The following is a 27,057-nucleotide window of genomic DNA, read 5'->3' as shown; positions in this document are numbered from 1 at the left end:
GATACTTTTCAAAGATGTCCATTAAGTAAGAATTTTTTGTTCTTGGAAGTTACTAAGTGGAAGTCTGTCAAAACATTCATGACTAAAAACTTTAGAAAAGAGATAAAGTGATGGATTTCAATATAATCACAATGATACGTATTCAAGTTACAAAATTTGACAATCAAAAGAGGACAGTACCTGCCTGGTTTCAGGGCTATTTTCTTAATTTAAAAAATGTTATTTAAATCACTTCAAAAATGTGGCAAATGTGACAATGAGTAGAGAAAAATTAAGCTATAAATATCTAGAGTCTGCTGTTCATTTATTTTGTGGACAAAAAATTTACTTGATAATATTCATGTATTGTAACCATCAATAGAGTCTCTTAAAATGAGAATATCTGTTTCACTGGCAAATGCCTGTGGGTTTTAAATAACATCTTTCTTTTTAAGGGGGTTGGGAAGACAACTTTAGCTCATCAAATAACACAGGCATGGAAATGTATTCGTGTAGAAGGTAAATTTTACTCTTTCCTCCCAATATTTTATTATAAAAACTTTATAAAATGTAAAGAATATATCATCTAGATTCTGTGATTAACATTTCGCTATAATTACTTTATCACACATCACTACCAACCTAGTGAATGTTATCTTCAAAATAGCATCAGGCATATTTTTGCCTTTCAGTTAGTCCTAGTTTTGTTCATAGAAGTTAGGAGGGTTTATGAAATGTCTTTGACTTCATTCTATTGCCTCCAATTCTCTAATACCCTCATTTAGAACTACTGGGGACATGTGTGTTTTGGGAATCTCCCTATGAAAGATGAAAAGAGAAGAAACTCTCACAGCTGTTCTTGAGAGCATTTTTTAAGACTTAATTATTTTTTTTTTAAGATTTTATTTATTTGAGAGAGAGAGCTCAAGGCGGGAGCAGGGAAGGGCAGAGGGAGAGGGAGAACCAGGTTCCCCACTGAGCAGGGAGCTGGATGCGGGGCTCAATCCCGGGGTCCTGGGATCATGACCTGAGCCGAAGGCAGATGCTTAACCTACTGAGCCACCCAGGTGCCCCAAGACTTGATTATTTTCAATGATAAATTTTATTTTTTATTATTTTGCTTTGCATTCTTTGCAGTATATGAGGACTACTAACTTTATATAAAGTATTCTTTTAATCAATAAAACTATTTTTGTCCTAATAGAAAAATAAGCAAAAGAATGAGTTGGCAATTCATAAAAGTAGAAATAAAAAAATAGACAAATGTAAGAAAAAAGTCGTTATTCAAAGAAATTGTTATTCGAAGAAATGCTAATTAAAATAACACTGATCCATATTTACCTATCAAATTGACAAAGAATCTTTAAAGTTTCTATAATCATTTTTGGCAAGAATGTTATGACATGAGGATTCCATGTGCTGTTAGTGAAATTGCAATCTGGTACAATTTTGGGGAGACCAATCATAGATTACTAGCAGCGAGGGACATAATTCAGTTCCTGAGTCCTCCCGTAGGTCTTGCCCCTGTCATTTCTGTCCCAGGATGTCTTCCATAAGGGATGGAATATTCCCTCTTAAACAGAAACAAATCATTGGAATTCCAGCCTCAGGCCCCCTTTTTCTAATCAGTGTTTATTTTTACATTTCTTGACACATACTTTCCTTTTATATAATCAGAGTGCAAAATTAGTGAGCTCTGGATATAACTCTGTGGTTATAAAAGTATCTGGACTAATAATACTTAGTGTATACTTTTGAGTGACACTTTACAATTTCCCAGTCACTGTCGCGTACACAATGTCATTTCATCCTCACATTCTCTTGCATACTATACAGGGCATGAGCATGCAAGGCCCAGAGGTATTTAAGTAGTTAGCTTCCTCAAGATCTTTTAGCTAGCGAGTGGCAGAGACAAGTTCTCTGTGGAATACATTCTGCTGCCTCATGCTTTGGTTAGGCTTAAACGACATAATGTGTGTATAAATATGTTTTGTAAACTCTTAAAGTGATATGCAAATATTAATCTTTGTTACCATTATAAAACAAATATGGTTCTTAATTTGGCAATTCTAATAGCAGTTTGTGCTAATATTTTGAATTCATATTCTAGTTTTACCAATTTTGGAAGAACAGATTGCCAGGGAAACTGAAACAGGAGTTATGGTAAATCTAAGTTTCAAAATTATTATGATTTAAAAAAAAATAAGCTCTGTGTCACAGATATATATACACTAATATACACTATCTTTTTTGGTTCTTAGTTGCAATCAATACTGCTCAGTGGTCAAAGCATTCCAGATGAACTTGTCATAAAGCTAATGTTGGAGAAGCTCAACTCCCTGGAAGTTTCTCACTTTGGTATGTTTATTTTTATAAATCGGTGGCTATCAAAGCAGCCTTAAAACTTGTGCTTTAGCTGAGGCACACGTAATTTTCGGAGTTGCTCTTTCCTTTGCCCTGATGCGGGAATTCCAGAGCCTGAATTCAGTTAAGCAGCTTAGATATTTTTATTTGCTTGTTTACTTCCTTTTATTCTTCAGATTCTACATTTGTAAATAAATAAATAAATTTAAATGGTTCAATCTTCTTTGAGCACTGTATTATCCAGCAAAAGCATCAACACTCTGCTGTGGTCCTTCTCACAGTGCTGACAATCTCTGCTGACTGCTTTCTCATTCACTCTGGGTTTTATTACTGAGTCCTGTCCGTGGCTAGTCTTCTCTGCATCAATCCACACTTATAAGGCAGGAATTTCTTGAATGGCACCAGCTTACCCTCTGGCTGCAGATATTGGCAGGCTTCAGTCTGTTCACCCAGTCTACCCTCTCACTCTGGACCCAAGAAATCTCCCTGCACTCAAGCAGACGCTGAGCAGGGGTTTGGGGCCTAATTTCTCAAGACAAAGGCTACTGAAGCTCCAGAATGACCAAATAGAAAAGAGCAAACCCTATGACATTTGCAAAAGAAAGAAGAGGAAGAAAGATGTGCTGGGGAGAAAATCATCCACCTGAAATAGATTTATTGAATGAAAGAAGAAAAACTTAGCAAGCTGCTTTGTATCCTTAGTAAGTTAAGAGAGGACATTGTGACTATTAAGAATATAGGGATAAAAATAAAATGCAGTAAAGTAAAAACCATGATTGCCAAAGCAAATCAATAATGGAAGTAGCAAAAGCAGACATCACTGCAAACTATGTCTGTATCGTATCTATAGGTAGAAAGATTTCTCTACATATAGATGATATATAGAACAAACTACATCTGTCCATCCACATATAGATAAATATCATCTCTCCATTATATATGTTGTGTGTGTGTATATATATATATGTGTATATATATATATATATATATATATGCACTTTGTCTACACATCAGTCTATCTATTGATCAGTGATAAAGAAGATGAGCTTGGGAAAATATCCAGAATGTGGGAAGTTAAATGAGTAAAAAGGTAAAAAAGACGATGACAGAATTCCAACATAGGTCAATAAATGACCTCCAAAAGCGAAGTGATTGAAACTGAAGCATGGGGTGGCTCAGTCATTAAGCGTCTGCCTTCACATCTGGCTCCCTGCTCAGCGGGAAGCCTGCTTCTCCCTCTCCCACTCCCCCTGCTTGTGTTCCCTCTCTCATTGTGTCTCTCTCTGTCAAATAAATAAAATCTTTAAAAAAAAGAAGAAAGAAACTGAAGCATATATACAGAAAGGCAGGCAAATATCTTCTTGTTTATACTTCGTCTCCCCTTCCTCTTGTAAAAATTAGAGTAATTTACCCACAAAAAGATGGTATAAATGATGAATATTGGCAAAAAGAGAAAAAATAATGAAAAAATAAACCCACTCAGCTATGCCATTCATGATGTTCAGGAATCTTTTTAACTTCTTCTTGTGGAAGATTTCAAACAAAAGTAAAGAAAGTGATATAAAACTCCCCCCATGTGTCCCTCACCCAGCTTCAATGACAGCTCCTGACTAATGTTTTATGTGAACTCCTGCCCACATCCCTCCCCCAACCTACTTTATTTTGAAGCTAATTCATTTCATATCAGTTCATCTGTAAATGTTTTAGTATATATCTCAAAAAGATAAGGACTATTTTTAAACCTAGTATCACATTACATTATCATACCTACTAAATTAATAGTAAATCATCTACTGACCATTCCATGGTCAGATTTCATTATTTGCCTTGTTTATTTTTTTTTTCTAGCTGATCTTTGGGTTTTGTTTTTTTTTTGTTTTGTTTTGTTTTTTGGGGGGGTTGTTTTGTTTGTATGTGTGTTGTTGTTGTTTGTTTTTTTGTTTTGGGGGGTTTTTTTTGGAAGGATCCAACCAGGTGTCACATATAGCAATTGACTGGTATGTCTCAAGTCCCTTTTAATCTATAAATTCCCTCTACCTCCTTCTATCATCTTGTGTTCTCTTTGTTGAAAAAACAAGTTATTTGTGTTTAAGAATTTCCTGCATTTTGGATTTTGCTGACTGGCATCCCCTCGTATCATTTAATGTATTCCTCTTTCCCCTAGACTTGCTGTACACTGGTGCTTGTTCTGGGAGCTGGCAGAGGAAAAGCAGTATAAATGATTTCTTGAGTCTGAGGGCCACACTGTTAGCATGCAATTGCATGGCTGTGTTTTAGGCATGCACAACTGGGCTTATTTAAAGGCTATAGTGGGATGGGACCTAGAACCCCTTCTGCCCAAATTCCCTTCACCTATTCTATAGCATCCTCAAAGGAATTTCTATGGAACCTAGCACCCTGCTAAATGCAGTTTAAAAGTCTTTGCTCGGCAAGGAGTCTTTCTGATGTTTGGTCCTACTCACCAGCCTGGTGGATGGTAGAAGCAAAATTGGAAGTGATGAGCTTTCAAAACAGGATATTAACTTGGGTCCGGTCTGGGTGAGGCTGGGTAATTGATGACTCTAAAATCCCTAAAGACAAAGGCAGGGCACACTGCACAACAGAATATTGCCAAATTCAATCTTAATTTTTTTCTGTACCAGAGCCTTTTTACAGTTGAAACTTGGTATCACTATTTAGAAATAACTTACACAATCTGTAATTACAATCCTTTCATTCACAACCTGTCGTGCTGTGTTGGCCTTTGGCCAAAATCAGCTTCCATGAACTGCATCTTTACCCAGGAGAAAAAGGTAGAGCCAATGCCTGGGCATCCTGAGAAGCCCCTCTCTGCTTCCTGTTTCTAGATTCCAAAAAACTCACTTTCTCCAGTAATGATGGACAGCCCTAGTCTAGGCATTCCCTGCCCCCGGCGTATCACATTGTGGATAGTCTCGTAAGTCACTGGTCACCAGTGCGTCCTCTCAAATCAGGCTGGCATGAGGTCAGGTACATATTAGGGCTGGATGGACATAAGCTACCTGATATTTCTGAATCTCTCATCACTTCAGTCTGAAAGCAGTAGCATGCCATCTTCAGTTTTGTGGAAATAGGAATTCCTTCTGCTGTACCAGGAAGTGGGGGCAAAGTGATGACATGGGCCAAGTAGCTACCCCTGGGTAGTCATATGGACAGTATTTAAGTTTTTCCCTGGTGGGGGTGATGCAGGCTGAATACTAGCCTGCAGCATATCTACTCTGCCAATGATAGTACATACAAAGCCTCGCAGCAAGGAGTGGCAGGAGGTCTACCATTCTTCCGTCTTCAGCATTGAGGGTAGGGGCTTGATAATGGTGTCAAGGAGATATGGGACAGAGAGGGGAAGTCCTCATCTCTGCTTCCATATTCACACATGTCTCTGGGGTTAGAGAGATTGGCAGTGGGCTTGGCAGCTCTGATATGTCTACAAAGAAGTATCCTTGTGAGTGTCCACAATTGAGTCTAGAGAACTAAGCTCTTCCACTCTCCCACATCTCTTCCATAGATACATTCCTAGGGTCTGGGGGTGATGATACTGGCCACCTCTCAATGAGTAAGGCCCTAAAACTTGTCACTCAGAAAATTCAGGCAGCCCAAATATTGGCCTATCAGGTGAGAACCAGACCCCATGGAAACAACCCACTCTTCCGCTGCTTCCACTAGGAAAGAGACCAAGTTTTAAACTCATTCCAATATACATGTATGCCTGAGGTTTATGATACCTACAAACAGTTGTACTTGAAATGCCTGATAAGCTGTCCAGGTAGTAGCAGTGATTGCAGTAATCTACAGGGTGCACACAGAGAGCCAAACATCCTTCTGTCATCCCTTTGTAATACACAGATGGTGGGCAGTGCTGCGAGCACAGGGAATGAAGGGGAGGTATTGTGTAATCCCCTGCTGCTTGGAAGGGGAAAGCATGAACTCTGGAGACTGACGGTCTCTGGAGATGTCGAATCAGGAGGGCTGAGCTGGGCAAGGGTTGAGTTCAGTCTAGGGCTAGGCCCCCTCACCACAGTACTCACCCTTAAAATGTGTCAGACCAGGGGGTTAATGCCAGCCATCCTGTCCCAAAGTCTTGACAAGTTTCCAATAAGGTTGTTAATCAAATGGAGAATAATTTAACAACAGGCTCCAAACCGAACTAGGGAAGTAGGAAGCCAGGGAAACAAAAAGCTAGAGCAGCAGCGGTGGCAAGTAGAGGAAGGTCTGGCCCAGTTCCCGAGACAGTGCCAATGCGTGCAGTGGCTAAATTTTTGCCGGGGGGTGTTGGGTTCACTTAAGGAACCTTGAATAGAACGGATGCCTTAGGATATCACCACTGCTTCAAAATCTTTGAGACACAACAGCAAAAGCAGATGAGTAAGCTGAGTTGTAAACTAAAGATTATAGCAAGACAGGAGAGAATCATGTGATTATAGCTCACATTCCCAAAACCAAAGAAAATAGGTCTTCCTTTTTGCCTTTTGAAGTTATACCTACTTAGGATTGCTTCTCTGGATAGCATCCAACACATAGTTAGCAGAAAGTGAAGTGTTTCAAATATCTTAGGAGAAATGCCTAAGGATTTGATGAGATTTTGGATTGCTATGGTAGTTGTTGGTCTGCTTTTGTAAACTAAAAAACATAATAATAAGCATGTGATAAGCATGTTCTTAAGAGAGGATTTTGAGATTGGCTTATTAGGCACATTCATTTATTCATCTATCAACAGATGCTTAATACCTTTTTTAATCATACTATTCTAGACATTGCATAGGATAGCAGTTCTCAAACTTTTTAGTCTCAAGACTCCTATATACTTATAAAAATTGTTGAGGCCCCAAAAGAGCTTTTGCTTACTTGGGTTATGTCTATCATATATTAGATATCATCATATTAGAAATTAGAACTAAGAAATATTTAAAATATTTGTTTAAAAATCATAACAAAACCATCACATGTTCACATTAATAGCATATTTTATTAAAAAATAATTTTATTTTTGCAAATCTCTTTAATATCTGGCTTAAGAGAAGACCCAACTGGATTCTCATATCTCCTTCTGCTCAATCTGTTGCAATATATTGTTTTTATTGAAATATATGAGGAAAATCCAGCTTCACACTGATATGTAGTTAGAAAGGGAAAGTATATTTTAATAGCCTTTAGAATAATTGTGACTATCCTTGATCCTACATTAAAACTCACCAAGGAGGACTTTCTTAAAGGTTATTTGCATTATAGAATCTGAAACCACATCAAGAACTTTTCAAACTCTGTTAATTAAAATCCATTTGTCTATCTTGAACTTGGACTGGGTCTTTGACCCATGCATGATTTGCAGGCACCATGCAGTAGTTATTTTGGAAAATACTAAGTTGTGCTAAGTTTTCCAAATGTTGACACTTTTCATTATACACTGTCAAAAAATCACCTTTATTAATTTCACCACCAATTTCATCAAGAAAAGTTTTAAAAATTGGGAAGTTGTTAAGCTTACGGCAGTAGATAAACATTTTCTAAAATTTGAATTTTTGCGTGAATTTTATCATTGGCAACAAATACTATTCAGTGGTTGTCCTTGAAGTGACCAGCTCACTCCACTCACTTTTTATAAAATGTCTGCCAAATATCCAAAACTGAATAACCATAATTTGTCAGTTCTTTCAAGAAAAAAGGTCCTATTAAAAATAGCAGAAAAATTGAAGTCCTTAATTCTGAGGGAACTGAGACTTTATTAATAAGAGAAAATTTTCTCAAGCAAGAGAGTGACATAATCAAAGAAATATATTAAAGAAATTAATGTGATGATGACAAATGGGATGAATTTCAATGATAAGATTTAGGTTTTTGGGTGGGGATGCAAGCCAATGTGCTAAGCCAAAATCATATTGATAATGTTCTGTTTTTTAAACTGTATGGGGAGAACATGGGTGTTTTATATATAAACATTATGTATGTACATATTCTATTATAAAACATTAGCTTTAGAAAGAAAATAATATACTATACACCCCCTATAATATACCTTTACGGCTTTCCTAATGCTCAAAGAATTATTAGCATGGAATTTCCTTCCGTAGACACCTCATGTGCTTTAAATAAATTGATTTGGAATTTTTAAAGATGTCTCCTCCTAGCTCATTGATTTTATTTATGATCAGAAAAACATTATTCACTGTTATGCTTCATGTGGCAATAAACTTAACTATTAATTAAAAATATTTGACAGATTTTAAGATCTACATTAATATTCATCAATAAGCAAATGACATTTTATAAAGTAATAACAAATCAATGCTCTCATATATTGATAACATTATAAAACTCTAAAAATTATATTTTACTCAACAGGTTATATTATCACTGAACTACCATCACTTTCACAGGATGCCATGACTACTTTGCAGCAAATAGAATTAATTAAAAATTTAAATTTGAAACCTGATGTTATAATCAATATTAAGGTAAGAATATTAGTTGTTTTGTAACTATAGTTACCATTCTTTTTGATAGTAGTGGAATTCAAGGAATGTCTTCAAGAATATTAATGAGGTGCCTGGGTGGCTCAGTTGGTTAAGTGTCTGCCTTCGGCTCAGGTCATGATTTCAGGGTCTTGGGATCGAGCCCCAAGTTGGGCTCTGCACTGAGTGGGGAGTCTGCTTCTCTCTCTCTCTCAAATAAATAAATAAAATCTTAAAAATACATATTAAGTAATTAAGGAAATAATAACTTATATATCAACCATAGGGACTACTGAGTTATACTTTCTGATACCTGTGTATTTCTGCACCTGCAGTTCCATCCACAGGAAATATCTCTCTGTCTCTTCAACAGTCTTCAACATAGTTATCCTTTGAAAGTCAGTTCAGACATCATCTGTTTCCCTGATGACCACCCCTTCCACACCAACACACATATTAACTAACTCATTCTCTCTCTCTCTCACTTTCTCCTTTTCTCTCTCCCTCTTCCTCTCCTTTTCTCTTCCTCCTTGTCCCCTATACCTTACTTACCACAGGAGAGTTAAATACTTCTCTGATGACCATTCATGTTGCTATCTTCTATCGTATTATCTTGTATATTGTACTTGTCCATTTTCCTTCTGGACTCTGCCTTATTTGAAGGCAAGAGCCATGTCTTGCTCATATAAACATCAACTAACACAATATATGGTACCTAATAGACACCTGATAAGTTTGCCAGTTAAATAAAATGAAAGAAGGAGCAAATGAGTTGGACATATGAATGTTAAAAAACATTACTAGGTTGATTAAGAATCAAGCTTGGGTCCTGTTCCCAATCTCTCCTTTATCAACAGCACGTGGTAGATGACATTTAGGAGACTCGATTTCCTCTTTACAAAAATAATAACTGCCTCATGGGGGTATGATAAGAATTCAGGGAGGCCAGGTCTGCTGGTTGATATGAAAATTAATGATAAGCTTTTATATTCATACCTGCCTGATTCCCCAAATGGTTTGACAGCTCAAAGTAAAGGAGATGATTCCCAGCTCAGGTGCTGGCTCCCGGGAGTGTGTTAGGGTTAGCTGTGAGAGAGAGGAGGTGTTACGGTGCTGAGCATGGTGTAATCTGCAGCCCACCACAGGCCGTGGTTGGAGGCCAGTCAAAATCCCTGCACGGACCTTGAGAATGTCACACATGTGAACGTGTGTATAAGGGAGAGAAGAAAAGTCCTCAAACAATTAACTAAAACCAAATATAAAGTCCAAGCCATGGAAAACATAGATTGTGTAGGAAATTAACACCTGGTGGAACAAGAATGCAGATATACAGGCCACTAGCCTCCAAATGCTTCCTACATTTGAAGCATAAATTTGGTTCTGAGTTTGATGAGCCAAAGTAGAAGGGGAAATGTGACCAGTTATATAAAATTCACCCTGTCTGTGAAAAGATAAGACATTCCTCAGGAAAAACAAAATGAGAGAAATTAGAATTAAAATTTTAAATGAGAGAAACATCTTACATGGTTCTTAATATAAAAGATCATCAAGGTAGAGAATGAAGGCCTTAACCTCATTTATATTATAAATGTGAGAGCGAGTACCCAGGCAGTTTCTACACATTGACTCAAGTGTAATCAGAGGGCCTAATGTGAGACAGAACTCAATACAACACACATTTCTCTGGTGGTTTGGCCTTATTTGGGGATAAATCTTGGAATTTCTAGAGCAGAAGTTCTTAGCCTGGAATCCAGGAATCCTTAAATATCCATGAACCTTCTGAAATTATTTTATTATGTATATCTGTTTTTCTGAAGCAAAAGCCAATAGCTTTCCTCATATTCTAACGGGGTCTATACTACCAAAAAAAAAAAAAAAAAAGATTAAGGGCCAGTGATCTACTACAGCAGTGGTTCTCAGAGTATGATCCCAGAGCCAAATGCATCAGCGGCACTCAGAAGCTTGTTAGGAATACATATTCTTAGGGCCCACCCCAGATCTATGACTCAGAAACTCTGGGGGAGGGGGGAGGGGGCGTTCAGCTATCTGTGTTGAAAAGCCCTTCACGTGACTCCGATGCCCGCTGAAGTGTGAGGACCACTGCTCTGAGGCATGTCCTTCAGACTCACCCTTGTATTAGTCACTTCCTGCAAGTGAACGTAGGAGACAGCTGAAGGCAGTAGTCTTTGTCAAGAACCCACAGTGTGGGTATTCTGGGTCACTGAATAAGGAAGGGCAAATACGCATTATAAAAAAGACCCGAGAGGGTTGAAATCTTTCTTGTGAAAAATTAGGAAACCTAAATGAATGTCTTGCCTCAGTAAATACCCATCCCATCTCCACATAGAGGTGGCCTGAAGAAATCCGAAAATGAGCAAGGAAGCTCCTACAGTTTTGTTTCTCAAAGTGTGGTGCATGACTGTCGGCATCAGAATCACTCAGGATGCTTGTTAAAATTACTAATGTTGTTCCTTAGTGCCCTGACTACGATCTATGCCAAAGAGTTTCTGGGCAAAGGCAGCATAGTAGTACAGGGTACATATACAGAAGAGATCAGTGGGATCCTGAAGTCATTGAGAATCGTAGGAAAAAGAGGAAAGAAGCCCAAAAAGAAGGAAAAGGAGAAGAGGAAGGTGAAGAGGAGGATGAGCAAGAAGAAGAAGAGGTAATATCCCAATACCATATACTACACTTTTAAAATTTGCTAGAATTAAACTAAATAATAGCATGGATAAACAAAATAGCAGTTACTAGAGAAAATTACATTTTAAATGTTTATTTAATCTAGGGGAAATAGAACAAATATTTCATGTTTTCAAGAACTATCAGATCATAATCTAGGGGCCATCAAATTTAACCTTCTTGTCAGTATGGAAGTCCTTCCACATCCTGAAGCTAATCTGCTTCATTTCATAGCAACAGAAAGTAATTGGTCACCTACTGTGTGTCAAGCCCTGTGCAAGCTAGAATGAGGAGACCAAGCAATTAAAAAACAGGGTAATGTGGAGAGCAAGTAGCCCAGGCAGAATCCAATTTATGATGTTAACATAATCCCGATTCCAGTATCTAGCAAAGAGATTTTTAGAAAAAAAATCTAAAGCCCAATTTCACATATACATGTTGTTATAATAATCCTAAAGTCAGTGCTTGTAAACATAATGCAATAGAACACCAAAAGAATTTTCTACCATGACTTAATGAGGAAAATTTGATGTGAAGAAATCTGTTAACAGGTGATGGGCTGGATTTGGCCCAGTGGGCAGGTGGGCCATAGTTTGCCAGTCCCTGCTTTACAGAAATATACCTGTGATTTCTATTATAAATTAATTTATTTATATTTTAAGGAATTTTATGTATTTTTGTAATTGCTACAATTTATCATTTATTATAAATGTATAAATACTATTTTTATTAGGCCTACACTCTGCAAAATCAGATGTTAACTTAAAATGGATACATTGCAAATCATTTGTCCCGTAGAAAAGATAACCCTCAAAGGTCACAATTCTGTTGCCCTATAGGATATTAAACAGCCTGTATCCAACTTTGCAATCTGATTTCAGTGATTATATATACTTCAGCTTTGTCATCCTGTTGGTTTTCTCACTAACAGGTTAAATGAATCTTTGACATTTGTTCTTTAATAATAGTTAGATCTTAAAAGTTCTCATAACAAGAAAAATAATTATTAACTGTGTATGGTGATGAATGTTAACCAGACTTATTGTGGTGGTCATTTCTCATATATACAAATATCAAATCATTATGTTGTACACCTGAAACTAATCTAATATTATGTGTCAATTATATCTCAATTTATAAAACCTATTAATATAAGAAAACTCATTTAAAAACATTAAATAACCTTCCCTGTGCAAATAAGGCATTAGATAATAACCAGAATCTGTTTTCTATTTTCTTTTTAAAAAGGAAAACCTCAGGGTGCCTGGGTGGCCCAGTTGGTTAAGTGTCTGACTCCTGGTTTCAGCTCAGGTCGTGATCTCAGGGTCATGTGATCGAGGCCCGAGTGGGGCTCCACGCTCAGCAGGGAGTCTGCTTGAGATTCTCTCTCCCTCTCCCTCTGTCCCTCCCGCTTGTGTGCACGTGCTTTCTCTCGCTCTAAGATAAATAAATCTTTTTTTAAAAAATGGAAAACCTCATAGCAAATGGGAATAAAAGTGTGTCGTTTTAGCATGAATAAAGTATACTGTCTTAAATCAAAGATGGTAAGATAGAGGAGTCACAGCTCACTTAGTTACAGGGACCATGGTTGTGTCAAATTGTGATGTCAGCCAGGAACATAATCGGGAAGAGTGAGGACTAGTAGGCTAGGACTGCACTGTCCAAGATAGTAGCCACTAGTCCTGTGTGGCTATTTAAATTAATTAAAATTATATAAATTTAAAATTTAGTTCCTCAGTAGTACTAGCCACATTTCAAGTGCTCATGACCAAATATGGCTGTGTCTTCCAAACTGGACAACACAGATACACAACATTTCCATCACTGCAGAAAGTTCCACTGGACAGCTAGTGGGTACCTGTCCTTCTTCAGAAGACAGCTGCCTCTCGGCTCCAGCCCAGCCAACTCTTGCCATGTGGGAATGCTAGCCTATTTTTACCAGGTAGTCTGATTTTTCCAAAGAAGCCAAAATCAGCATTTTAAAATACAAGTAGTTGGCAACTAATCCAAAATTTCAACAACACAGTGTAGGCCAATGCTATGGGATATAATCAAATTAATGTCTTCAGACTGACTTCAGCCCCATGGGGCTGTGGTGTCTGCCTAGTAGCACAGCCATGTTCAGAAGTCAGACCTGCAAACTTGTCACCCACTTGGGTTGATGGCCAATAATTTCATGAAACTGTTCACCCTTATATACATACAAATGTTAATCTCCCTGAACTGCTGTAATACCTTTGTATATGTTCTCTTGGCTTCCACTTTCCTCTCCATCCCCATTCCATTCTTTACAAAAGCCGGAGCCATGTTTTAAAAATATGACCCTTAGTGACTTTCTATTACATGTAGATGAAAGTTCAAACACCCTCGTATGGTTTACAAGGCTGTGGACCTGGTCTCACTATCTCATCCCTGGCTGTCTCGCCTTTCTTGCTCACTGTATTCCAGCTACTCCATTGGCCTTCCAGCTAGTCCTCAACTATGCTGGACGCAATCTACCTCCAGCCTTTGCACTTACTATTTCCTCTCCCCTCTGCCTACCACACTTTTCCCCAGATCTTCATGTGCCTACATCCTTCTTCTTTTTTTTTTAAAAGATTTTATTTATTTATTTGACAGAGACACAGTGAGAGAGGGAACACAAGCAGGGGGAGTGGGAGAGGGAGAAGCAGGCCTCCTGCGGAGCAGGGAGCCTGATGCGGGGCTTGATCCCAGGACCCTGGGATTGTGACCTGAGCTGAAGGCAGACGCTTAACGACTGAGCCACCCAGGCGCCCAACCCTACATCCTTCTTCTCGCCTACATCCCACCCCAAGGATGACATCCTCAGAGGCCCAAGCGACTCTGTAACCCAGCACTGTGGTAGAAATATACTCCTGCCATGTGTAATTTTAAATGTGTTAGTAGCTACTTTTTTAAAAAGCAAAAAGAAACAGGTGATAGTAATTTTAATAATATATTTTATTTAATATATTATATCCAAAATATTATGTCAGCATATAATCAACATAAAAATTCTGAGATACATCTTTTTTTCATGCTAAGCTATTGAAATTTGGTGTGTATTTCCACTTACAGTACGTTCCAATTCACACTTGCCACATTTCAAGTGCTCAGTAGGTCTGTGTGGGTAGCAGCTATTGTGCTGGACAGCAGAGGTCCAACCCCTTTACCCTGCTTTATTTTCCTCATAGCACTTACCACTTTCTGAAATTATGTTATTTGTTTACTTGCTTATTATCTATCTACCCCCTAATATAAGCTCTGTGAAGCAAGTACCGTATCCCCTGTGCCTGTAACAGTGCTTGGCATACAGTAGGTGCCTAATAAGAAGCTGTGTCTTGACTGAACACATGAGGATATGCCAGTGAAGCCCTCTGCTGGAGAAAGAAGAATGATAGCATCTTTTGAAAAAGACAGTATATATTAAGCCATTTTGAAATGTGTAATTTGGTCCAGTAATTCTACTTTTAGGAACTATTCTAAGGGAGAATATTAGCAGTGTAAAGATTTATCTACAAAGCTATTCAGTGAAACATTATTTATGATTGTGAAACATTTGAAACATTCTTCGTCAACTATAGAATAATGATTAAATAGTAATGTTTTTAGGGCACCTGGGTGGCTCAGTTGGTTAAGCGACTGCCTTTGGCTCAGGTCATGATCCCAGAGTCCTGGGATTGAGTCCCACATTGGACTCCCGGCTCAGCGGGGAGCCTGCTTCTCCCTCTGACCCTCTCCCCTCTCATGCTGTTTCTCTCTCTCTCTCTCTCTCATAAATAAATAAATAAAATCTTAAAAAAAATAGTAATGTTTTTAGGGATATTAGTATATTATTTGACCATTAAAGTAGTATTTAAAACATTTCAAAAAATTTATAAAGTGGCTTATTTAATAGATAATAAGATTCAAATGATATAAAATGTGGATTTATGTGCATTGATAAAAACTAGAATTAATAATAAGATCATAAATTATAATAATAACAGGATAAATATGATCTTGAACACCAACCAGCTCACCAAGTCAGCCTTGGGCTAAGAACCTTTACATGTAGTATTCCCTCTGCCTTCAAATGTCACTTCCTCAGAGAACCCTTTCAAGACCACCTGATATAAAATAGCACTTTTACCCATCACTCCTCATCTCCTCTACCCTGCTTTTTTTCCTAGTACTTACCACCACCCAACATGTTATATATTTACTTGTCTACTTGTTTCTGCTCTGTCTTCCCCAACTGGAATGTGTGCTCCATGAGGCCCAGAGTCTTAGTTGATTTTGTTCACTAGTTTATCTCAAACTCCTACAACAGTGCCTGGCACTGACCAATCTTGAATGAATGAATGAATGAATGAATGAATGCATTACAAGCTCAGGTATTCAGAGTAAATCTAATTTCTTGATTCTGTCTCTAAAAATCAGATATTCTTCCCCTACTCTTCCCTACTTATTGAGGAGGAAAAAAAATTAAGAAGTATCCAAGTTAACTTAAAGTTTTATTCCATCTGATGAAGGCCCCTTAGGGTGTTCAGTGTCTCTAAAATAAAAATCCTCAGTCTCCCTTCTACCTGCTTCTCATTCCAAAAAGGCATGTAGATGTAAGGAGGGAGAGATGTGGCTTGTAAATTAAGTAACCATTAGCATAAAGATTTTGAAAATCTCTTCTTTTCCATTTAGGCATTTATTGCAGAAATGCAAATGGTGGCTGAAATTCTTCAACATGTAGTTCAGAGACCTGAGGATTATTTGGAAAATACTGAAAACATTGTTAAACTTTATAAGGAAATAATTCTTCATCCTTTAGAAGTAAGAACAAGATATAGTGATAAAAATAGAAATATTGATATTTGTGCTCTCTCACTGGTTAAATAGCTTTCACATTTTTTCATCCCTCTGTGTTATCTGATTCTCCACCACTTAAGTTTGATAGAATGCTGTTAGAATAAGGCTTCCATTCGAAAGGCTGTTTCACAGAACAATATCCATTGACTCTTAAAAAAGCAGCAGGATTGTTGAAAAGTGATAAATGAACTGCATTTTTCAAAAGTCACTAGAGGAATTTATTTATGGTTGGAGGTTGGAAAACCCATGTTAAGAGACTATTTTGTAAAAACATTTTCAATCCATAATTTATGGGTTTATCAAAACAAATGTGCATTTAAGATGCATCTTTTATTCTAAAAGGAATTGTTAATTTATTTAAATTGCAATTATCCCCAGATTGGTTTCTATGGTTATCCCATTCAGAGTTGATTATATGTAAACATGATTAAGTCCATTACATATTGAAATAGGAAGATTTTAATTAAAATAATTAGCATTTAAAAAATATGATTACTAAAGTTACAATTATGTGAAAAGCATATTTTATACGGTCAAAAGTCCAGGGCAGACTCTGCCAAATTTGTGTTGGAGATATATTCAACAAACGTTTATCGAACTTGGGTATTTGTCCACTACACCATGCTGAACAATGGAACAAAGACAAAAAAGAGTCCTCAAGTTGCCTCTTCCCATCTGATAGAGAAACTAAAAGGATTTGTTTCATGCTCTCTTATAAGGCTTATATATTTTTATAGACAAATGAGTGGATCATTTTCATTCTCATTGTCCACCCACAAAAGGGGAACCAAATTTAATTTCTTTCTTATGTATGACTTTTATTCCTCCCTACCTCCTCTTCTATTCCTGGCCTTTAAACATAGCTTCTTAAGAGTACTTTGCATGTCTATCTATAATGTTCTTTCTTCCTTCAAACAGAAATATCCTGCAAACTCCTTAAGTGGCTGGCACTGAGGATGAAATAAAGCATAATTAAAATAAGGTTCAGAAAATTAGAAAACTATATTCACAGGCATGAGATAGTCTCTTTAAGGATAAGGACCAGGTCTTCCATCCTGGAAGCCAAAAACCTACATGACACTTGCTGAATTGTAAGATAACTGCCTTTTATGGTAATTCCAGGGTACTGGTGTGTGTAGAGGAAGGTGGAGGAAAGCCATAAAAGGTAGGAGCCTGCAATTCTAGTCTCCTGTGACCTGGCTGAGATGTCAATTCACTTAGGAGGCCAAATCACCAAAATTCAGTGCTCCTCCAAAAGACATGATGAAAGCAAATGGAAGCATCATTTTCTGGTTTATAGTCTGTTTCAGGAGTAGTCCAAGGCCAAGTTCTCATTCCTATCTGTCTTGGAATCCCAACTTGACTCGTGGTCTGATTTGGTGTATATATTTTTAGTCTTAGGAATGTTTATACCCTTTGACTTAATAAGTCCACTCTTAAGATTCTAACTTAAAAAAATCTGAATATAGAAAAGCAGTATGTACTTTCTTGTTCAGAACATGGCTATTTATGTTTAAATAAATAATACTGACATAATGTGCCATCTAAAAGAAAAAGAAGCACTTAGAACCCAACCTCACATAATATTGTGAAAAACAAAATGCCCTGGACAGTTAAGGAGATGATTTTGTTCAGACTATTGTAATAGGGAGAACATTCACTAATGAGAACCATCTCAAGGAAAAGGAGTGGGACCTAGGGGTTTTATGGAGGCAGGTAAACAAGGGAGATATCCTCAAGTCTTAGGGAACGATGGAGAAGGATGAAGACAGATCTTATCTGAATCCTTGAGGAAGGGTAGAGATGGGTCTTATCTCTCAATCCTCCCTACTTTCTGGGAATACAGGGCTCAAATAGAGTTCAACACTGCCAATGTACAAAAATGAAATCGGGTGGATTTTAGATTTTAATATTAAAAACAATAGTGGAAGAAAATTTAGAAGAACATTAATATAATCTTGAGATAGAGAAAATCTAATTTAAGCAAGAAAGGCAATCCAGAAACAATGAAAGCATATAATTTATTATAAAAATGTTTTCTATTGTAGAAGATTCCATAAACAAAGTTAAAAAGATAAATCCTTTTTATCGTTAATGGTAAAATACTTGCAACTGATATGGGTTAAAGACTTTCCATGAGTGTTAGGGCAAAGAAACAATCTGATTTAAAAAAATGCACAGATGTTATGGTTAAATGGTGTACAGAGATAGATATCTAAATATTGAACTTCACCATAGCTAGGGGAATAAAATGTAAAACAAACCAATCTCATTTTCAATTATCAGATTGGTAGAAATTATTCTATGAATATATGCAGAGAGATAGATGCCCCCAAACATTTTCTATTTGGAAAGACTCTAAAACATCAATGTAAAGAAAAACTGAAAAGAAAAAAATCAGAAAGAGAATAAAATTCATGATAAGACTAATCTAGTCTTTTGCAAAAGAGCACTTAAAATAATATACATTATATCACATATAAAGCAAACTATTTAGCTTTAAAGATTTCTTCATAGTATGTTAAGATTCTGATCTTGTGTTCAGTTTTGCCAGTGATCCTGGATTATAAGGTTTCTATTTTCTGCAGGAAGTAATGGCTGAACACAATTCCCAGTATCTCATTGAGCTAGATGGAAATAAACCCCCAGAGGAGCTCTTCATGGTAAGTGCAATGTTCATGAGAATATCCCAAGGTTTGGAAAATCAAAAATTACTGACTGGATTGTACTTATTTTAATAAACATCAAAAATATATTTACATTTTAACACCACTTACTTTTGGAAAATTCCTCTTGAGCCTTAAAAATATGATGTTATACCTATTCCTCTGTCCATATTTAAATCAAAACTATATTTGAATTTAAAATCTCTGTGTAACAAAAAGTACCTCAAAGAAAAGTAAAAGCAAATAATGGCCAATAAGCACATGATAATGAGTCATTAGGGAAATGCAAACAAAAACCATAATGAGTTACCACTTCACACCCACTAAGATGGCTAAAATTCAAAAACAAACAAACAAAAACCAGACAATAGCAAGTGTTTGTGAGGATGTGGAAAAATTGGCGCTCTCATATGTTGCTGGTGGGATTGTAAAATGGTGTGGCTGCTTTGGAAAATAGTTTGGTAGATCCTCAGTAAGTTAAACATGGAATTACCACACAACTCAGCAATCAACTTCTTAGTATATATACCCAAAATAATTGAAAACAGGTGTTCAAATGAAAACATACATGAAGATTCATGGCAGCACTATTCACAATAGCCAAAAGGTAGAAATAAGCCAAATGTCCATATACTGATGAATGGAAAAGTAAAATGTGGTGTATCTATACATTGGAACATCATTCAGCAATAAAACAGAATGAAGCTTTGATACATGCTACAACATAGATGAATCTTGAACACATACTAAGTAAAAGAAAAGTTACAAAAGATCCCATATCATATGATTCCATTTATATAAAATATTCAAAATAGGCAGACCTATCAAAATGGAAAATAGACTAGTGGTTGCCTGGGGTGAGTGTTACCACAATGGGAGATCTCAGGATAAACGTGGAGTGACTACTAATGGGTAAAGGGTTTCTTTTTGGGGCAATGAAAGTGTTCTAAGATTCATTGTGGTGATAGTTGTGCAAATCTATACTAAAAACCACTGAACTATACACTTTAAATGGGTGAATTATATGTGAATTGTTTCTCAGTGAAGCTGATTTTTTAATAAAGAATATACTCCATGCTACCTCACCAGACATTCTATATGTCTCAATTCTAGAGTTGGAGAATCCCACGGCTCACTCCTTGTGCACTCTTCTCTATCTGCCCTACTAAACGCTGGTAACTCTTAAATTCATGTTACTATCCCAGACCTTTCCCCTGAATTCCACGCCTATATAATCAACTGCTACTCGGTGTATAGAACTGGATGACTAGTAGTTATCTCAGATTTAAGTGTGCAAGAAAAACCCTCTGATCCACTATCACCACCACCTGCCCCAGATATGCTCTTCCCACAGTTTTCCCTTTTGCTAAGTGTCGAATCCCCTCTTCAAGCTGCTCTTCTCTTTTTCTCACATCCCACGTCCAACCAGGCTTTTCCTTCAAAATATATCCAGAATTTGGATTTTACAACACAAGACACACTTTTCTCAAGGTAGAGGGCAGAAGCTCCAATAGGCCTGGCTGAAACTTGCCAAGCCTTGCCAGGCCTCATTTGCCAGTGGCACCGTGGCCTTTCTGCCCATTCCATTGGCCAAAACAAGTTACATGGAGAAGTTCAATACCAGTGGGATAGGGAAGTGTATTCTACCCACAGTGAGCTAGGGAATTAACAAGTGAAGAGAGGGAAGGATAAATTATGAACAAATAATACAATCTACCACAGATGACCATTCTCCATCAGAACTTTGTTGATCCACCATCTCTCACCTCAGAGTCAATGTTTCATATCCTTGTGCAAGGTGTCCCTGTTAGTTTCTAATTCTGCCATAGCAAAGTACCACAAATTAGGTGGTTTAAAATGATAGAAACTTATTTTCTTATAGTTCTGGAGGCTAAAAATAAAAAATCTAGGTGTTGGCAGGGCCCTGCTCCCTCCAAAGCCTCTAGAGTATGATCCAACATTGCCTCTTCCAGCTTCTGGTGGTCCCAAGCATCTCTTGGATCATGGCAGCATAACTCTGATCTCTGCCTCCATCTTGACATGGCTGTATTCCCTCTGCCAGAACAGGTCCCACTGAGCTAGACCTCTAAGGACATGAATATTTGGGGACCAGAGGGCAGACTTTATGGGTTGAATTGTGTTCCCCCAGAAGATATGTTGAGGTCCTAACTCCCAATACCTATGAATGTGACCTTATTTGGAAATAGGATCTTTTCAGATATAAACAAGTTAAGGTGAGTTCATACTGTCTTAGTCTGGGCCCTAACCTAATATGGCGGGTATCCTTATAAGAGAAGAGACTCAGACACATAGGGAGAAGATGGCTATGTGACAACAAAGGCAGAGATTGGAGTGATACATCTACAAGCCAGGGAACACCAGATATTGCTAGCAAACCACCGGAAGGTAGAGGCAAGGAAGTATTCTACACATAAGCTCATCACTGTTTCAGAATATTTGAGATGTTCAAATGTCAATGTATTTAAATATTTGTTCTTTAACAAATTTAGACAGTTATGGACCGACTTAAATATCTGAACCTAAAAAGAGCAGCTGTTTTGACTAAACTTCAGAGTGCAGAGGAAGAAATTACTGACATAATGGAAAATGTAAGTTATTTTTAACTGTTGGAAAGTCTATCTTTTCACTACATGTTGTGACCTTAATTTAATGTATCCTTTCAAAGTATAAAAGGAGCTTCAGGATACCTTTCATAAAATGGATTTGATTTTTAGGGAGAAGCTATAATATCAGCACAATATTTTTGTGAACTCTAAAGAAAAGTTTTGAAACAAAGACAATAAAATCAGAACAATTTACCACAAGAATAGTGAGAAAGAAACCCAAGTTCATTTTTAAAATTTTGTAACACCAAAGGAAGGAAAGACATAAAAGCCCTCAACTCTAGAAGCACTCGTTTATTCCTTCAATCATTCAACCCATTTTTTTTATAACTACTATGTTCCTGACACTGATGTATTATGGATGTGACAGTGATCAAATTATAATTGCTAAGTGCTAAAAAAGCTTTCAGGCCTTTTTTTTTTTTAATAAGATGTTATTTATTTCAGAGAGAGAGTGAGAGAATGAGCATGAGTGGGGGAGGGGCAGGGGAGGAGAATCTTCAAGCAGACTCCCTGCTGAGCACGAGCCCACTCCATCCCACGACCCATGAGATCCTGCCCTGAGCTGAAACCAAGAGTCAGATGCCTACCTGATTGATCCACTCAGGTCCCCCATTCTCAGGCCTTTAATTGGAGGATTTGATCCACTCTGAGAAGTTTAGTTTCATCTATATGAATAGAAATTGAAAAACAAATACTAGAATCATAGATATCATAATTCAGGTAAAATAATATTTGAAGGAAGAAGTTATTTTGTGGTCCTGTACTGTGTCATCACTAGGTCTCGAGCACAGCTGCAGTATGTACTGGGACTTCAGTTATCTAGTGCTAAAGAGGAAGAAAAGTGGGCCTGATCAGAGAGTCTGTGTGCTGAGCCTCCTCTTCCAGGTCATCATCGAAGGAAAAATTTAAAGTATCCATAAAACCTGGGGGAATTTCCCAGATAGAAAGTTTGTCCTTAGAAATTATTGTATGTGGGGTGCCTGGTGACTCAGTCAGTAGAGCATGTGACTCTTGATCTCAGGGTTGTGAGTTTAAGCCCCACACAGGGCATGGAGCTACTTAAAAAAAAAATTATTGTATGCATAGGCCTAAGGTTATAGTTCATAAGATATATGACTGAAGATGCCTGCCCTGTTTTTCATGAAAGGGCAGAAGTTATGACTGCGTATACTGGGGTCATTATTCATATCCCTTAAGCAGTATTTCTCCAACAGCTCAATTCATCTCCAAAAGAATCACCTAGGAAGCTTCCTACAAATACCGATTCCTTAGGCTCAGATTCCAGATTGACTGAACTAGAATGTCTGGAGGTGGGACCTAGAAATGTATTTTTACAAGATCCATAGAGGATTCCTATACCCACTTAAGTTTAAGAACCCCTACTTTAAAGTTTGGGACACTGAGGGTTGCCTGGGTGGCTCAGTTGGTTAAGTCTCTGCCTTCTGCTCAAGTCATGATTTCCGGGTTCTGGGATTGAGCCCCGCATTGGGCTCCCTGCTCAGTGGGAAGCCTGCTTCTCCCTCTCCCTCTGCCCTTCCCCCACACCCCCTCCCCCCCCTCGTGCCACACACACACTTGTGCTTTCTCTCTCTCTCTCATAAATAAATAAATCTTTAAAAAAAATAAAGTTTGGGACACTGAGGGAGCCTGATTGATCAAGGTTGATTAAACTTGAAGTTCCTATATTTCAGAGAACTTTAAAAGGATACCCTTCAGTTAAAGGTAGGTGATTTTTAAAAAACCAATGTAATGGGAATGTTTAAAGCAATGATTCCTAGCCCTGACAGCCCAGTGGTATCATCTAGGAAGCTCTTTAAATATATTAATGCCCAGATCAATTAAAACAGAATCTGGGATAGGACTCTGGCATTAATTAAAACAGGATATCAAAGTCATATCAAAGGTACAGGCAAAAAAAGAAAAAAATAGATGAATTGGACTTCATCAAAATGAAAAATATTTGGTCATCAAAGGACACTATCAACGGAGTGAAAAGATAGCCCACAGAATGGGAGAGGATATTTGTGAATCATATTATCTGATGAGGGATTAATATCCAGAACATATAAAGAACTCCTACAACTCAACAATAATAAAACAACCCAATTCAAAAATGCACAAAGACCTAAATAGACATTTCTCCAAAGATTTACAAATGGCTAATAAACACATGAAAGGATATTTAACATAACTAGTTATTAGGGAAATGCAAATCTAAACTATAATGAAATACTACTTTATACCCATTAGGATAGCTGTTATCCAAAAAACAGAAAATAAGTGTTGTCAAGGATGGAGAAAAATTAGAATGTTGGTGCATTGTTGATGGGGATGTAAAATGATGTAACACTATGTGAAACAGTTTGTTGGATCCTCAAAATGTTAAATACAGACTTACCATATGACCTAGCAATTCCACTCCTAGGTATATACCCAAACAAACTGAAAGCAGGGACTCAAACAGATACTTGTACACCGATGTTCATAGCCACTTTATTCACAATAGTCAGAAGGTAAAATTAACCCAAATGTCCATCAAAGGATGAATGGATAACAGTGATATATATATATATACATGTACATACATACCTACATACACGCATGCACACACACACACACTGAAATGTTATTCAGCCTTAAAAAGGAATGAAATTCTGACACATGCTAAAGTATGTATGAAACTTGGAAACATGCCAAGTGATGCAAGCCAGACACAAAAGACAAATACGATTCTACTTTTATGAGGAAGGGTGGAATGGGGAGTTATTGTTTAATGGGTGCAGAGCTTCTGTTTGGGTTAATGAAAAAGTTCTGGAAACGGATAGTGGTCATGGTCACAACATTGTCAGTGTATTTCATGCCACTGAATTATACACTTAAAGATAGTTAAAATGTTATATATATTGTACCATAATTAAAAAAACAACCCCAAAACCTCCTTGCAGATTCTACTGTGCAACCAGGGATGGGAACCACTGGTTTAAAGGGATGAAGAGACACAAAGATGTCATTGTGGGCTCGAACTCCCTGGTGAAGAGTGTGAGACCTATAACATCTGATGAGCTGTTGGAGAGGAGGGGGATGTGTGGGTGGGGAGGTGGGCGGGGATGGGGGGGTGTGGTGGGAGGAAGGACAGTGTCAGGCTGGCACCCAGCACAGTAGATGGTAACAGCATTGATTTTCGAATCGGACAGATCTAGATTTGAATTCCAGATCTAAAGCTTACCAGATCTGTGACTTTGCTTAACCCTACCTTTTATTCAGTTGTTAAAAAAAGGGATGATAGGGCGCCTGGGTGGCTCAGTTGGTTAAGCGACTGCCTTTGGCTCAGGTCATGATCCTGGAGTCCCAGGATCGAGTCCCGCATCGGGCTCCCTGCTCTGCAGGGAGCCTGCTTCTCCCTCTGACCCTCCCCCCTCTCATGTGCTCTCTGTCTCTCTCATTCTCTCTGTCTCAGATAAATAAGTAAAATCTTTAAAAAAAAAAAAAGGGGGATGATAGGGGCGCCTGGGTGGCTCAGTCAGCTGAGCATCTGCCTTAGGCTCAGGTCATGATCCCGGGGTCCTGGGACCAAGCCCCGCATTGGGCTCCCTGCTCGCCGGGAGCCTGCTTCTCTCTCTGCCTGTCGCTCTCCCTCCTTGTACTCTCTCTTTCTCTCTCTGACAAATAAATAAAATCTTTTTTAAAATATTTTTTTAAAAAAAGGGATGATAACCCCTACGACATAGTGTTATTATAAGGATCACATGAGATGATGCTTGCGAAGTTCCCAGAACCAATGATAATCAGAATATCAGAGAGCTGTATTGCAGGGCAAGGCGGGCTTCATGGGCTAGCAACCCATGCAATCACGCAGGACCCCATCCTTAGCAGATCCCCACGGCTTGCTTAATGAAATTCTTCATAACTTTAGAACAAGGGCCCTGCATTGCCGTTTTGTACTGGGCCTGGTGACTTAGCTGACGGAGCGCAGGGACTCCCACCCAACCGCAAGAGCGCTGGCAGTAGAGCTGAGAATCTCTGCTGTGCTGGGCATTAACTGGAGTTACTGGATCATGGAAGGGTCCAGAAGCTCTTCAGCAAGAGGCTCAAGTGGAAGGAGAGCTTGAGTATAGTGGCTCTAGCTGCCAGCTCTGTCCTGCCTGGCTGTGTCCGAGGGCCCTCTCACAAGATCCTTGGGGTCAGTCTCTCAGTCTCTCCAGAAGGGGAGCCTCCAGTCTTCTGATGAAAGGAGAAGTGGTGGCAGGATTGAGGGAAAGTTGGCTGACTGAGTGAAATGGGGAGTAGCTCTGGCCCCTAGCACTTCCTTTTCAAGATTTTCAACCAATCCCCCTGTCTTTTGCTCTCTGTCACCCCCTTCAGAGGTACCTGATGTCAACAGGTCCTGAATCCCTCTAGGATTTTGCAGAGTGAATCAACTGGTTTCTTGTCCCCAGCCCATCTCACACCCATCCCTGCCACCACAGACACTGAGCCCTCACTTTTTTCCAATTTAAGTCCGTTTCCACCATCCATCTGCTTTCTAGCTTATGAAAATGTGTAGCGGTGCTGATCAGCTGTCAGCTCGTCTGGTGTCCCCTCCCATCCTGTGTTCTTGTGAGTTCATTCCTTTTTGCATTCTCTGCTATCAATTCTGTGAAGTTTTAGGAAAGCAGCAAATACAAATACGTGTGTTCAGTCGGCCTGGTTTAACCAGAGGCAGTCCTGAGCATTTTTAGACTGTAATATCAAACTCATTGGAAAGCTCATTTTCTCATTGCCCCTCAGCACCTACTAGACATGTGGCCTCAGGGCTTGAGGTTGAGAGAAGAGCATGGTTTGCCATTTAAACACGTTTCCTTTGAGAGAATGCCCACTGTCTGCTAGTCAAACACTTTTCCCAAGTTTGGACAAGAAATAAGGATGATAAGGAAACAGTGACTGCCTCCTGTCTTAACTAGAAACATTTCAGTCCCTAGTTCATTTTAGACTCCATGGAGAAGGGTGGTAGCCCAATGTGGCCCACTGATGAGCTCCTCTGTCTCATGCACCTCCCCTAAGCATCGACAGTTTCCTTAACATTTAGCTACTTCTTTCAGCCTTCAGTTCGGACATTCATGCAGCATCCCTGCAGCATGCATGCCTCTTTGCTCTCTGATGCAACAGTGGTCCAGGCAAGACCGTAGCTCCCATTCTCATCTGTCCTCCAGTCAGCTCTGGAGCCAGCAGATACATGTGAGATCTACGACTGAAGGTTGGAGAGAGCTAACCTGGACCCTTTTCCCCCAGCAGTTGCCCACCATGCCCCCTCTCCCCAATTGTCTCGTCCCCTGAAATCTGCAGTCTCGAGAAGTGGCTCTTAACTTCTTTGGAGGTCACCAACAGAAGATTGCTGAGGGAGACTTTATATTTTAAGAACAACAGAAGAGCTAAGTAAATGCAAAAAAAAAAAAA

General features: G+C 38.3%; 1 protein-coding gene across 1 annotated transcript in view; it reads left to right on the top strand.

The window, feature by feature from the left end:
• Positions 1-27,057, top strand: part of AK9 (adenylate kinase 9) — a 96,208-nt gene that overhangs the window by 10,292 nt on the left and 58,859 nt on the right. The window contains exons 3-11 of the mRNA XM_081829364.1: positions 435-498; positions 2,090-2,142; positions 2,241-2,337; positions 8,698-8,810; positions 11,284-11,472; positions 16,167-16,295; positions 18,920-18,994; positions 21,508-21,606; positions 23,316-23,346. Of these exons, the coding sequence (XP_081685490.1) occupies positions 435-498; positions 2,090-2,142; positions 2,241-2,337; positions 8,698-8,810; positions 11,284-11,472; positions 16,167-16,295; positions 18,920-18,994; positions 21,508-21,606; positions 23,316-23,346 (850 nt within the window). The remainder of the gene's footprint in view (positions 1-434; positions 499-2,089; positions 2,143-2,240; positions 2,338-8,697; positions 8,811-11,283; positions 11,473-16,166; positions 16,296-18,919; positions 18,995-21,507; positions 21,607-23,315; positions 23,347-27,057) is intronic.

This window comes from Leptonychotes weddellii, chromosome 8 (assembly GCF_054177405.1).
Source record: "Leptonychotes weddellii isolate Sample4059 chromosome 8, ASM5417740v2, whole genome shotgun sequence".
NCBI classification, from domain to species: Eukaryota; Metazoa; Chordata; class Mammalia; order Carnivora; family Phocidae; genus Leptonychotes; species Leptonychotes weddellii.
This window is presented reverse-complemented; position numbering and strand designations above follow the sequence as displayed.